Source organism: Bos indicus x Bos taurus, chromosome 8 (assembly GCF_003369695.1).
Source record: "Bos indicus x Bos taurus breed Angus x Brahman F1 hybrid chromosome 8, Bos_hybrid_MaternalHap_v2.0, whole genome shotgun sequence".
NCBI lineage: Eukaryota > Metazoa > Chordata > Mammalia > Artiodactyla > Bovidae > Bos > Bos indicus x Bos taurus.
In genome coordinates, this window is record NC_040083.1 from 95282001 (window position 1) to 95296018 (window position 14018).

Sequence of the window (14018 nt, forward strand, 5' to 3'; positions counted from 1 at the left end):
GGAATTTAAATTTTTGGTTGTCTTTATTCCTAATGACAAGGGAACATGATGGAATTTAGACCCACTGTCCACCCACCTATCCATCATCCAGGCAGCCACCATCCACCTGTCTACCATCCATCCATCCCTCTTATTTGTTCTTACTGAGCTCCTGATGGGTACCAGGAATGGCCAGGTCTGGGAATATAGGGGTGAACAAGGCAGCTATAATCCCTATACTGATGAACCTCACGTGCCCCATTCTTAAGAATTACTAGACGCCTAGGCAAGACTCTACCATGAAATACCAAAACAAAGAGAAAACAACAACCAAATAACTTGGAGGAAACAGACTGCAAAGTGTAAGAACACTTTTAAAAAAATTACTAAATTCAGATAGATAATAAACTTGGAGGAAACAGACTGCAAAGTGTAAGAACACTTTTTTAAAAATTACTAAATTCAGATAGATAATAGAGAAGATTGTTTTCATCAAAAAGTTGCGTTATTTAATAGAGGAAGGGACTTCCCTGGTGGTCCAGTGGCTGTGCTCCCAATGCAGGGGACCCAGATTCGGTCCCTGATCAGGGAACTAGATCCCACACGCTGCAAAGAAGATTGAAGATCCTGTGTGCCGCAACTGAGACCCAGTGCAGTCAAGTAAAGAAATACATAAATAAATATTTAAAAAAGAGGAAGATTCAGAGAACAGAGGTTGAGGGAGGGAGGGAGGAAGAGAAAGAAAAGGAAGGGGAGAAACGTCATACTTAGGAAAAGGATCAAGAATCAGAACAATCAGAACATTGGCTTTTTCAACAGAGCACTGAAAGCTAAAAAAAAAAAGAAAAGACAGTTTTAAAATTCAGACGGAAAATGATCATTGAACTCTATGATCTATTCAAACTATGAAATAAATATAAGGGTAGAATAAAGATATTTCAGATATGCAAGGGATTTACATGCAGTCATACCAATCATCATCAAAGAAAATTGGTCACTCAATGTTTTCTACATAAAAAACAGAAAATAATCAGGATAAACTATTTTTATTTCATGGAGGTACAGTGAGAAAAAATTAACAATCAAAAGAAGGCATGATGAAATCTGAACATAATAAAAAATGAGAGAATTTGAACCGTTTGAATTTACTTTTTATTCAACAAACATGTACTGAGAACTACTTTTTGCCAGCATTGTTTTAAATGATGAGGGTGTCTGTCCATCTGTGCTCAGTAGAGAATGACTCTTTGCCATCCTATGGACTGTAGCCCACCAGGCTCCTCTGTCATGGGATTTTCTTGGCAAGAATACTGGACTTTGTGATGCCACTTCCTCCTCCAGGGGATCTTCCTGATCCAGGGATTGAACCCACATCTCCTGCTTGGCAGATGGATTCTTTACCACTGAGTTACCTGGAAAACCCAGCATTTCTGTAAATGATGAGGGTACAGTGGTGAAGAAAACAGAAGTCTTTGCCCTCATAGAGCACTTTAGGGAAATGTTTAAATAATAATTACACATCTAATTAATGAAATGTTATGCAACCATTGAAAAATACATGAATACCAGAAACACAGGAAGTGTGTGTAATATGATGCAGGGTAAAAAGACCACAAGCTGTGGACAAAGACAAAAAGGGAAGTCATAAGCCTGAAAATGGATATGCTAGGATAGCAAAATTATGAATGTTTTTCTTTTTTCAAAATTCCCTTTAATTTTATATTAGGTTTTCTAACAGACAGGGGAACATCAAAACCCAGGATGCTAAAGGATATTGTATTTAAATTCAGGTGCCATCTAATAAATTCTCCCAAGAAGCTGTGTGATGCCTCTTCCTCAAGAAAGAGAAGGGGAAATAACCTATTCCTCCAAAATCACTGCAGGTGGTGATTGCATCCATGAAATTAAAAGACGTTTACTCCTTGGAAGGAAAGTTATGACCAACCTAGATAGCATATTAAAAAGCAGAGATATTACTTTGCCAACAAAGGTCCATCTAGTCAAGGCTATGGTTTTTCCAGTGGTCATGTATGGATGTGAGAGTTGGACTGTGAAGAAAGCTGAGCACCAAAGAATTTATATTTTTGAACTGTGGTGTTGGAGAAGACTCTTGCGAGTCCCTTGGACTGCAAGGAGATCCAACCTGTCCATCCTAAAGGAGACCAGTCCTAGGTGTTCATTGGAAGGACTGATATTGAGGCTGAAACTCCAATACTTTGGCCACCTCATGCAAAGAGTTGAGTCATTGGAAAAGACCCTGATGCTGGGAGGGATTGAGGGCAGGAGGAGAAGGGGACAACAGAGGATGAGATGGCTGGATGGCATCACCAACTCGATGGACGTGAGTTTGAGTGAACTCTGGGAGATGGTGATGGACAGGGAGGCCTGGCGTGCTGCTGTTCGTGGGGTCGCAAAGAGTCGGACACGACTGAGCGACTGAACTGATGGGGAAAACATGGCCACTTGCTTAGATATTATCATAAACTTTTTATTTCTCCTTCAGCTATGCAGAGAAAGATGAGGGTGTCGGAAAGAATGCAGATCCAATGTCAAATGGGAGGCTCGAAAGAGCAATTAAACCTTGCCTGTTAATTAGTTCCATGGGTTAATGAGCTCTAGGAGCGGAGTGGGCAGACTCCCTTTAACTGAACCAGAGAAAACTCACTGGCAGCTTAAGGGCAGTTGGCGCCATAGTTTTCCATACAGGACGCTAGTTTCCTGGCCCATGAGAGAATAACACAGTGGCGATGTTTCTGAAGTACTTTCCACAGGTGGTAGTGAAAGCTCAATTACCACCATGTGCTTATGTCAAATGAGATTTCAGGAATCTCCATGTGAGTTACTGTGTAAAGAATTCCTTTATACTGTAGAGGAAGCAAGGATTTCCTGGACCAGCTGATTAGATGTAGTTGGACACTAAATCTGAGAAGAACATTCTGGGTTCCCAAGGTATCTAACACAAAAAGAAAACTCAGGAAGCCTCAAAATGAATGTTCTAATCACGCCTTGGGATGAGTTAGATGTTCTGAGTTTTTTCATGTTCAAGGGTAGTAGGAAAGATATTGCATCAGAGTGTCATATCAGATCTTATTCAATTAGACTATACATTTTGTTTACGTTTGGCTTTTTAAATAATATGCTAAACTTTAAAAATAGGAAGAAAGCTAACTGCAATGTTATTATGGAATCGTGGAATAGTAAAGGACATTATGGGAAATTAAAGAAATACGAATAAAGTATGCAGCTTAGTTAATAATTATGTACCAGCGTGTGTTTGTTAATTGTGATAAAGGTACCATAGTGATATAAGATGTTAATAATAGAGAAAGCTGGATGTGAAGAATATGGAAAGTCTTCATAGTATCTTTGCAACTTTTTTGTAAACCTAAATCTATTATAAAATTTTAAATTTTATTTAAATTTAAAATATATATAGGAGGGAAGAACTATTATCTCAACCTCAGACAAGTCACAGCTTTGGCATAAGTCTAGTATTCAGGCTGCATGACTGCAACTAAGCATCAGCCACTAAGGGATATCAGTTGAGTCCAGTTTCTGTTATTTTCAGCGACAGAGAAAAAAGTTGAAACTGCAAATCAAAATACTTAAAAACCATAAAGTATGGAACCGATAAGACAGCAAGGTTTAGATTTTGGTTGTGGAAAATAGGAAGTCATACATTCTTGAGTGAAGAGGTGATACAGTGAGAACAATTGAGGGATTTGTTCTATGAGCAGACTGCAAAATGGGTTGAAGCTGAAGAGAGGCTGAAGTAGGGGTATCAGTGCTGCTGCTGCTGCTGCTGCTGCTATGCTAAGTCGCTTCAGTCGTGTCCAACTCTGCGACCCCAGAGACGGCAGCCCACCAGGCTCCCCCGTCCCTGGGATTCTCCAGGTAAGAACACTGGAGTGGGTTGCCATTTCCTTCTCCAGTGCATGAAAGTGAAAAGTGAAAGTGAAGTCGCTCAGTCGTGTCAGGGGTATCAGTGAAGAGGTGATAATTGGCAGGTGAAACAAAAGCATTAAGACTAACCCCCTAAAATGAAACTTAGGGCAAAGGTTTCAAGCAATGTTATTCTTAGTGTCACATACAACCTCTTCTAGGCAGCTGGGGACAAGCAGAGTCTACTGTGCAGATGGCTATATCAGACAATCTTAGCCTTGCTCCATTAGATATCTGAGATCACAGAAGCCCTTTCCTTGTTCCAGGTCCACGGTTCTTGGTCTTTGTCAGGTCTGTGTGTTGTCACCTCTGCTTGTCCTGCATCAGCTCAGTACTTGTTTGATAGTCAAACGTGAGTCAATGTTTCTTTTTTATTTTTAACCCATGGAAAAGCAAGAGAGTTCCAGAAAAACATCTATTTCTGCTTTACTGACTATGCCAAAGCCTTTGACTGTGTGGATCACAATAAACTGTGGGAAATTCTTCAAGACATGGGAATACCAGACCACCTGACCTGCCTCTTGAGAAATCTGTATGCAGGTCAGGAAGCAACAGTTAGAACTGGACATGGAACAACAGACTGGTTCCAAATAGGAAAAGAAGTACATCAAGGCTGTATATTGTCACCCTGCTTATTTAACTTCTATGCAGAGTACATCATGAGAAACACTGGACTGGAAGAAACACAAGCTGGAATCAAGATTGCCAGGAGAAATATCAATCACCTCAGATATGCAGATGACACCACCCTTATGGCAGAAAGTGAAGAGGAACTAAAAGGCCTCTTGATGAAAGTGAAAAGAGGAGAGTGAAAAAGTTGGCTTAAAGCTCAACATTCAGAAAACGAAGATCATGGCATCCAGTCCCATCACTTCATGGGAAATAGATGGGGAAATAGTGGAAACAGTGTCAGACTTTATTTTTTTGGGCTCCAAAATCACTGCAGATGGTGACTGCAGCCATGAAATTAAAAGATGCTTACTCCTTGGAAGGAAAGTTATGTCCAACCTAGATAGCATATTGAAAAGCAGAGACATTACTTTGCCAACAAAGCTCCGTCTAGTCAAGGCTATGGTTTTTCCAGTGGTCATGTATGAATGTGAGAGTTGGACTGTGAAGAAGGCTGAGCGCCGAAGAATTGATGCTTTTGAAACTGTGGTGTTGGATAAGACTCTTGAGAGTCTCTTGGACTGCAAGGAGATCCAACCAGTCCATTCTGAAGGAGATCAGCCCTGGGATTTCTTTGGAAGGAATGATGCTAAAGCTGAAACTCCAGTACTTTGGCCACCTCATGCGAAGAGTTGACTCATTGGAAAAGACTCTGATGCTGGGAGGGATTGGGGGCAGGAGGAGAAGGGGACGACAGAGGATGAGATGGTGGATGGCATCACTGACTCAGTGGACGTGAGTCTGAGTCAACTCCGGGAGTTGGTGATGGACAGGGAGGCCTGGTGTGCTGCGATTCATGGGGTCGCAAAGAGTAGGACACGACTGAGCAACTGAACTGAACTGAATGGATTTTTTAAAACTTTTCATCAGGAAAGGATTCAAACTTATAGAAAACTTGCAAGAATAAAAAGAGTACACTGATAGACTCTTGTTACATCTACTGTTAAATATTTCTCTCTCTAGGTATATATGAATATACATAAATGTATGCACATTTAACATTTTTACTACTTGAGGATAATTTGCATACAGACTTTAGTCCTATTTCATTTTATATTTCCTAAGAATTAGGACATTCTTTTACAAACCACAGCATAGCTGTCAACTTTGGTATGTTCACTCAGTCACTGTTTGTTGAGTTGAACTGAATGACGGGAACACCCATCATCCTAGTCTGACCTTTCCCATCGCTGCGTCATGGGAGTGAAAAATTCAAAGTTTTATTTGAATTTCAGGTTTGGGTCTTTTAGAGTATCACAGAATCAGATTTTTCAGATTAGTTTTGAATTTCATTCTTTATGGGTTTGACTCAGTTGTTCAGCTATTCTGAAAACGTCTTTGTGAGAGAATACTACTGAAAGCAATAATGGCAAACACTAACCGAGCATTCGTTATTGTCAGGCACTGTTCTAACGCATTTAATCCTCACAACAACCCTAAAGGGACATGCCATGATTGTCTCCATTTTATACATGGGGAAATGCAGGCACAGAAGTTGAATAATTTACCCAGAAACAAACAGCTCGTAAGGGGGCAAAATCAGGATTTGCACCCAGGCTCTCATATCTCTTTCTTAATAGTTAATATAAATGTGCGTCTGTTAAACTAAATGTATGTCTCTCTCTCTCTCTGTGTCTGTGTGTGTGTGCATGTTTAGCCTTCTTACATTTCACAGTGTCTTCTCTAAAGAGGATCCCACACTATTTCTTGTTATTGATTGCTTTTCATTGTGTCGTGTTCCCCTAGGAGAGATGCATTCATTATCTTGATGTGTTTATTTTTCAGCTGAGGCGAAGGTGACTGGTCCCAGGAGCCCAGAAGAATGGACTCAGAGGAGGCTGTTTACACGAGGTTCTCCCACTCACCAGCTGTTGAGAGTCTATGGATGAAGAGCAGGATCTTATTACTTCAATGGAAGCCTGTGACCATGATCCCAGCCACCAGTAGCCAAGAGGACTTGGTACAGTGCAGCTGCCTAATAAATGATTCATCAGAAGCATTTGATACAAACGTGTTGCAGCAGCATCTTCAAATTTAGTGTTGCCCTCTTATCTAGGCTTGTGTTTGTTAAGAGATCCCCACTGTCTCTCACTTCCGTGCCAGTACTGACCTGAAGGCTGGGTCCACAGTGGATTCTCGTCATGCAGGCTGGCTCTGTTTGACTGCTATTTATAAAGCCAGTGTGGGTTAGTAACTATTTATTGAGTGCCAGTTCCATGGCAATTGTTAGTGCTTTACAAACATTTAATCCTCATGCAAACCCTGTTGCATGAGGTTGTACCTGTTATCTCCATTCTGCCCTCCAGACAATGGAGGCTCAGAGAGGTTGTATGCTGTGTACAAAGTTACACAGTTGGCAGAGTAAGGGCTCAAATTGAGAGAAATCTAAAGCCCCTTCGCTTTAACATGCTGCTTTTCTTCACTGCTCCAGAGATTATTAGTGCTGCCTTCCTGCATGTTCTCACTGGCATTCTTCTTATAAATAAGGTGGGGATGGCCGTGTGCATGACGGCAAGTGTCTGAGAGGGAGGGTCAGGAGGCTTTAGAGGCACCGAAGAATCACAGAATTATTCTCTAGGAAAAATAACACAATGCTCTTTTAGATCAGAGGTTGATAAACTATGCCTGGTGAGTCAAATCGGCTCCCAACCTCTTGTAGCAAATCAAGTTTTATGGGAACACAGCCACGCCCAATCCTTTATGTGCGGCCCAAGGCTGCTTACTCCCTACAATGGCCGAGTTGCATAGTTGTGACAGAGGCCATATGGCCCTTCAAACCTAAAATACTAATTCTCTGGGCCTTTCTAGAAAAAGTTTGCTGACACCTGTTTTACATGACTGAGGAAGACAGCCAATAGTTCTTGTTAGCACCAAATTATTATTTTTTTCCATTTGACTGAAAAACAAAGATTTGTATTGCTAAGGTCATCACTGGTGGTGGTTGGAGTTGGGGAGAGGGTTGATGGCTATAGGGATTGAACCAGGGAGGCTAAGGCAGGTCTGGGCCTCTGGGTCCTCAGCCCAGACTCATCCCACTCATGTCCTTCCTGTTTCCCCTGCCAAATCAAGTTTCCTGAAATAATTCTGCTCATAAACTTTTAAGTGGCTTCCCACTTATAAAATACTCGAATTCCAACATCCCAACCTGGAATTTAGAGATCATAACAATCTGACCCCTATGAATCCCTCTCTCCATCCCTTTTATTCTTTTTTTAATCATGAGCCAGTCACGCCAAATTTGAGTTTATATTTGAAAGCCAGTGAACTTGTCTTTGATTCACTTCTACATAAGCAGAAAAGTAAACATATAATACTGGTGGGTGATAATGGGAAACCAGGCTGAGCTTTCATACATGATGTGTTTCACCTAAGCTAAAAGTTACAAACAAGAATTTATAAATGTTTCAGTTATTAATACTTTTCTACAAAAGACATTCTCCAGTTGTTTAGAAAAAATATTCAAACTAAGGTTTTGTTTTTAAATTGTATTATCATAAACTTTCTCCCACATTGCTGTGTATTTTTCATAAAGATAATTTTTCATGGCTGCAGAATATTTCATCTCTTAAATGTTCCTGAGTTTTCGTGGTGTTGCACAGGTAAATGGGCATTGAAGGGTGCCGTTCCCGTTTGTTCTAACTCCTATCTCCATTCTCTCCAGTTGTTCTTCTCATAATTTTTCACCTTTGCTCAGGCTGTTTCCTTAGCTTGGGAAGGATCCTCGTGTCTTTTCCTGTCTGCTTAAGTCCTAACCTTACAGCTTAAGTCCCTTCACCTTCTGTCTTCGATCTCCTGTGGCTAGGGGAGAGTTCAGCTTGACCTTCAGAATGAGGGATGGATTTCAAGAGACTCATGTCTCTAGAAAATACTGACATAGTGCCATCTTAACTTACTGCAATGGCACTGGCAATATCAAAGTGCTCAGAAACCTCAGAAATCCTTATTCCCTGCTGCTGTATGCAGGAGAATGGTTTATTGTAGAAAAGAATAATAGTGGACATATATTATGTGCTTTCTACATGTCAGGCATTATCATAAGCACTTTATATACATTGTAATTTCTCTTCATGACAACCCTTTCACTTGGGTACTGTTAATACTCTCATTGGAAGGACTGATGCTGAGGCTGAAACTCCAATACTTTGGCCACCTCATGCGAAGAGATGACTCATTGGAAAAGACCCTGATGCTGGGAGGGATTGGGGGCAGGAGGAGAAGGGGACGACAGAGGATGAGATGGCTGGATGGCATCATCATCTCGATGCACATGAGTTTGGGTGAAATCCGGGAGCTGGTGATGGACAGGGAGGCTTGGTGTGCTGCTATTCATGGGGTCGCGAAGAGTCAGACACGACTGAGCGACTGAACTGAACTGAACTGAATTGAATACTCTCATTGTTCAAATATGAACACAGGGGTACAGACAGGTTAAGAAATCACCCAAGGCCATACCACTGGTAAGTGGGAAACTTGGCATTGACTGACTGGCACCAGACAGTCTGGTATCAGAGTCTGGGTGCTTAGCCAATGAATTACAAGTGCTACCAACTCACGATGGCCCTTTCTCTCTCTAGTCTCAATCACCCAGGCTCAATCAGGTCCACAACCATCTTCAGAGTATATGTAGAGGGAAGAATCTGTTCTTACTAAGAGCAGTGAGCCTGTTCCTCTGTGTTGGAGAGACCGGGCTTGGGGCTAGCATCCTTTCACAAAGAGGAGGTCAACAGGCAGATAAACTTGCTGAGTCCTTGGTCATCCTCTGAACATGATAGTTCAGTTCAATTGCTCAGTCTTGAACCACAGCATGCCAGGCCTCCCTGTCCATCACCAACTCCTGGAGTCCACCCAAATTCATGTCCATTGTGTTGGTGATGCCATCCAACCATCTCATCCTCTGTCGTCCCCTTCTCCTCCTGCCCCCAATCTTTCCCAGTATCAGGGTCTTTTCAAATGAGTCAGCTCTTTGCATCAGGTGGCCAAAGTATTGGAGTTTCAGATTCAACATCAGTCTTTCCATGAATATTGAGAACTGATTTCCTTTAGGATGGACTAGTTGGATCTCCCTGCAGTCCAAGGGACTCTCAAGAGTCTTCTCCAATACCATAATTCAAAAGCATCAATTCTTCAGTGTTCAGCTTTCTTTATAGTCCAACTCTCACATCCATACATGACCACTGGAAAAACCATAGCCTTGACTAGACAGACCTTTGTTGGCAAAGTAATGGCTCTGCTTTTTAATATGCTATCTAGGTTGGACATAACTTTCCTTCCAAGGAGTAAGCATCTTTTAATTTCATGGCTGCAGTCACCATCTACAGTGATTTTGGAGCCCAGAAAAATAAAGTCAGCCACTGTTTCCACTGTTTTCCCATCTATTTGCCATGAAGTGATGGGACCAGATGCCATGATCTTCATTTTCTGAATGTTGAGCTTTAAGCCAACTTTTTCACTCTCCTCTTTCATTTTCATCAAGAGGCTTTTTAGTTCCTCTTCTCTTTCTGCCATAAGGGTGGTGTCATCTGCATATCTGAGGTTATTAATATTTCTCCCAGCAATCTTGATTCCAGCCTGTGCTTCGTCCAGCCTGGCATTTTGCATGATATACTACTCTGCATATAAGTTAAATAAGCAAGGTGACAATATTTGATATATTCCTTTTCCTATTTGGAACCAGTCTGTTGTTCCATGTCCAGTTCTAACTGTTGCTTCCTGACCTGCATACAGGTTTCTCAAGAGGCAGGTCAGGTGGTCTGGTATTCCCATCTCTTTCAGGATTTTCCACAGTTTATTGTGATCCACACAGTCAAAGGCTTTGGCATAGTCAATAGAGCAGAAACAGATGTTTTTCTGGAACTCTCTTGCTTTTTTGATGATCCAGCGGATGTTGGCAATCTTACCTCTGGTCCTTCTGCCTTTTCTAAAACACTGAAATCAGATTGATTATATTCTTTGCAGCCAAAAATGGAGAAGCTCTATATAGTCAGCAAAAACAAGACTGGGAGCTGACTGTGGCTCAGATCATGAACTCCTTATTGCCAAATTCAGACTTAAATTGAAGAAAGTGGGGAAAACCACCATTCAGATATGACCTAAATCAAATCCCTTATGACTATACAGTGGAAGTGCGAAATAGTTTTAAGGGACTAGATCTGATAGACAGAGTGCCTGATAAACTATGGATGGAGGTTCATGACATTGTACAGGAGATAGGGAGCTAGACCATCCCCAAGAAAAAGAAATGCAAAGAAGTAAAATGGCTGTCTGAGGAGGCCTTACAAATAGCTGTGAAAAGAAGAGAGACAAAAGGCAAAGGAGAAAAGGAAAGATATACCCTTTTGAATGCAGAGTTCCAAAGAACAGCAAGGAGAGATAACAAACCCTTCTTCAGCGATCAATGCAAAGAAATAGAGGAAAACAATAGAATGGGAAAGGCTAGAAATCTCAGAGAAGGCAATGGCACCCCACTCCAGTACTCTTGCCTGGAAAATCCCATGGATGGAGGAACCTGGTAGGCTGCAGTCTGTGGGGTCGCTAAGAGTCAGACACGATTGAGTGACTTCACTTTCACTTTTCACTTTCATGCATCAGAGAAGGAAATGGCAACCTGCTCCAGTGTTCTTGCCTAGAGAATCCCAGGGATGGTGGAGCCTGATGGGCTGCCGTCTATGGGGCCGCACAGAGTTGGACACGACTAAAGCAACTTAGCAGCAGCAGCAGAGATCTCTTCAAGAAAATTAGAGATACAAAGGGAGCATTTCATGCAAAGATGGGCTCCATAAAGGACAGAAATGGTATGGACCTAACAGAAGCAGAAGATATTAAGAAGACATGGCAAGACTACACAGAAGAACTGTACAAAAAAGATCTTCACAACCCAGACAATTACGAAGGTGTGATCACTCACACTCACCTAGAGCCAGACATCCTGGAATGTGAAGTCATTATGGACCTTAGGAAGCATCACTAGGAACAAAGCTAGTGGAGGTGATGGAATTCCAGTTGAGCTATTTCAAATCCTAAAAGATGATGCTGTGAAAGTGCTGCACTCAATATGTCAACAAATTTGGAAAACTCAGCAGTGGCCACAGGACTGGAAAAGGTCAGTTTTCATTCCAATCGCAAAGAAAGGCAATGCCAAAGAATGCTCAAACTACCACACAATTGCACTCATCTCACATGCTAGTAAAGTAATGCTCAAAATTCTCCAAGTCAGGCTTCAGCAATAAATGAACCATGAACATGATAAGTGAGGGGTATTTCCAGAGCCAAGGCAGGATGTGATGGAAACACCTGTTTCTTCCAGACCTCACTTTTCTCAGTGTCCCAGGGACCTGGCATAAAACAGGCCATCCATTCATAAAGAAGGGATTGTGACATAGTAACATCATAATGGGTACAGATTAGTTAACTCCTCCTCTCATACCCTCTCCCAGGAAGGAGTGGTACCTCTTGCCATGGATCTTATAACAGTGGAGGTGGGGAGAAGAGATTCAGAGTGCATTCCAAAGGTAAGTACAATTGCAGAGCAGAGTCAGGAAGGGGATGCATAGTTACTGGCCTCTAGTCTGAAGAGTGAAAGAGCCTCAGGGTTCAGAAAGATGTTAAAGGCTCTCTCTGCCAGTTGTCTTTCCAGTGCCTGATCCCCCTAGGACAGCTCTGAGAAGCAAATGCCCAGCTTCTGCTTGAATACCTCCACTGATGGGGACCTCCCTACCAAACAAAAATCCATCCCAGTTCTGTATGGCTCTGTTAGAAAACTGGACTTTTTGTTGAGTGGAAATCTATCTTCTTGTAGCTTCCACAAAACTGGGTCTAATTCTATCTGTCAGAGGCTAGAGAACAAGCCAGCTTTCTCTTAAACACAACAGTCCTAGAGAGATTTGAAGTAAATGAATCTGTCCTCCCTGAGTTTTTCTTCTCCAGGCTAAATACTCACCGGTGCTTGAACTGTGTCTCTTCTCACATGATTTCCAGGCCCGTCATAAGATTTGTGTCTGCTGATTGCTTCCCACTTTGCGTACAGCTCTCTGAGTATGGTGTTAGACCACTCCACAGAGCACCAGCTAACATCAGAACAGAACCATCCTTTCCCTGCTATGAAAGCTTCTAGGATCAGAAACCAGTACTCTTGAGTCCCAAGGGGTTCCAGGGCTTTTGGATGAATTTATTTTTGGTTAGAAGGGGGCAGCAAAAAAAAAAAAAAAAAAAGAATGAGTTAGATGTCTGTGGTTGGGAAGAGATGATAAAAGCTAATGTTTTTTTTTTTTTTTTTCCTGAATGCTTATTAAATACCAGACACTGTGCTTAAAACGACAGGAATTCTCTCATTCAATCCATTCAACCACTCTTATTGGTGGTACTGTTATGATGACCATTTCACAGCTGAAGAAACTGAGGCTTAGAGAAGCTCAGGATTTTCCCAGGCTATGTGGTGTATGCCAAGACTCAGGCCAGATATTAACAGAGAGTAAGGGGTAAAGGTTTGGGTTCAACAAAAGGCAGCATCTGGCCAGTGATTATGCTTCAGAAAAGGTATGACAGTGAAAAGTGGTTAGGGGTGAGCACAGGACTTCTAAGGGCCCAGAGATCGAGAGGGAGAATGCCACACCAGGGTGGTACAGAAGGATATGAAATGACAGTAACAGCTGTCATTTACTAAACGTGTACAAAGTCAGACATTTTGCATACATAATCTCCTCTAATCCTCACAACAATCCTAACTAGGAGTTACTACCATTACGATCGCTATGTTACAGAAGAGGAAATTGAGGCTTACTGAGGTTAAATGACTCACCAAAGACTACACAGCTGGTAAGTGGCAGTTCGAGGATTAAAGTTCAGACAGCTGACTCCAGGGTGATGCCCTGTACTGACTCCCAAAGGGAAAGCCTGTTGGCAAGAAACTTAAGGGAAGACATTTTCTCTCCCAAGAATGGGGCGTCCCAGAACTTACAAGGGAACTCAGGGCTGCTGGCAATGCCTGACGAGACAGAATAGGTGTTCTGGAAGAGACAATTTTGCCAGATGCTTTAAATCAGTAGTGCCAATACCGAGGCTATCCGAAATTGATATTTAGTCGGAAAAGTAGTCCTGGAGGCCCAGGAACCTCATTCAAATGAATATCCATGACCAGATATGCTATCCCAGAATCAGAAACCCACGTGTTGAAAAGTCATCTGTTTTTGTGCTTTTGTAGTTCCCTTTTTCCATTTTTAAAAAAAACAATTTGCTTTCACTCAGTTTCAGATCAGATCAGATCAGATTAGTCGCTCAGTCGTGTCCGACTCTTTGCAACCTCCTTGTCCATCACCAACTCCCGGAGTTCACTCAGACTCACGTCCATTGAGTCAGTGATGCCATCCAGCCATCTCATCCTCTGTCGTCCCCTTCTCCTCCTGCCCCCAATCCCTCCCAGCATCAGAGTCTTT

General features: G+C 42.0%; 1 protein-coding gene across 1 annotated transcript in view; it reads left to right on the forward strand.

Annotated features, from left to right (window-relative positions):
• SLC44A1 (solute carrier family 44 member 1) overlaps positions 1-8144 on the forward strand; it is a 231399-nt gene extending 223255 nt beyond the window's left edge. The window contains exon 16 of the mRNA XM_027550434.1: positions 6376-8144. Coding sequence (XP_027406235.1) covers positions 6376-6390 — 15 coding nt within the window. The 3' untranslated portion in view covers positions 6391-8144. The remainder of the gene's footprint in view (positions 1-6375) is intronic.
• The last annotated feature ends 5874 nt before the right edge of the window (positions 8145-14018 follow it).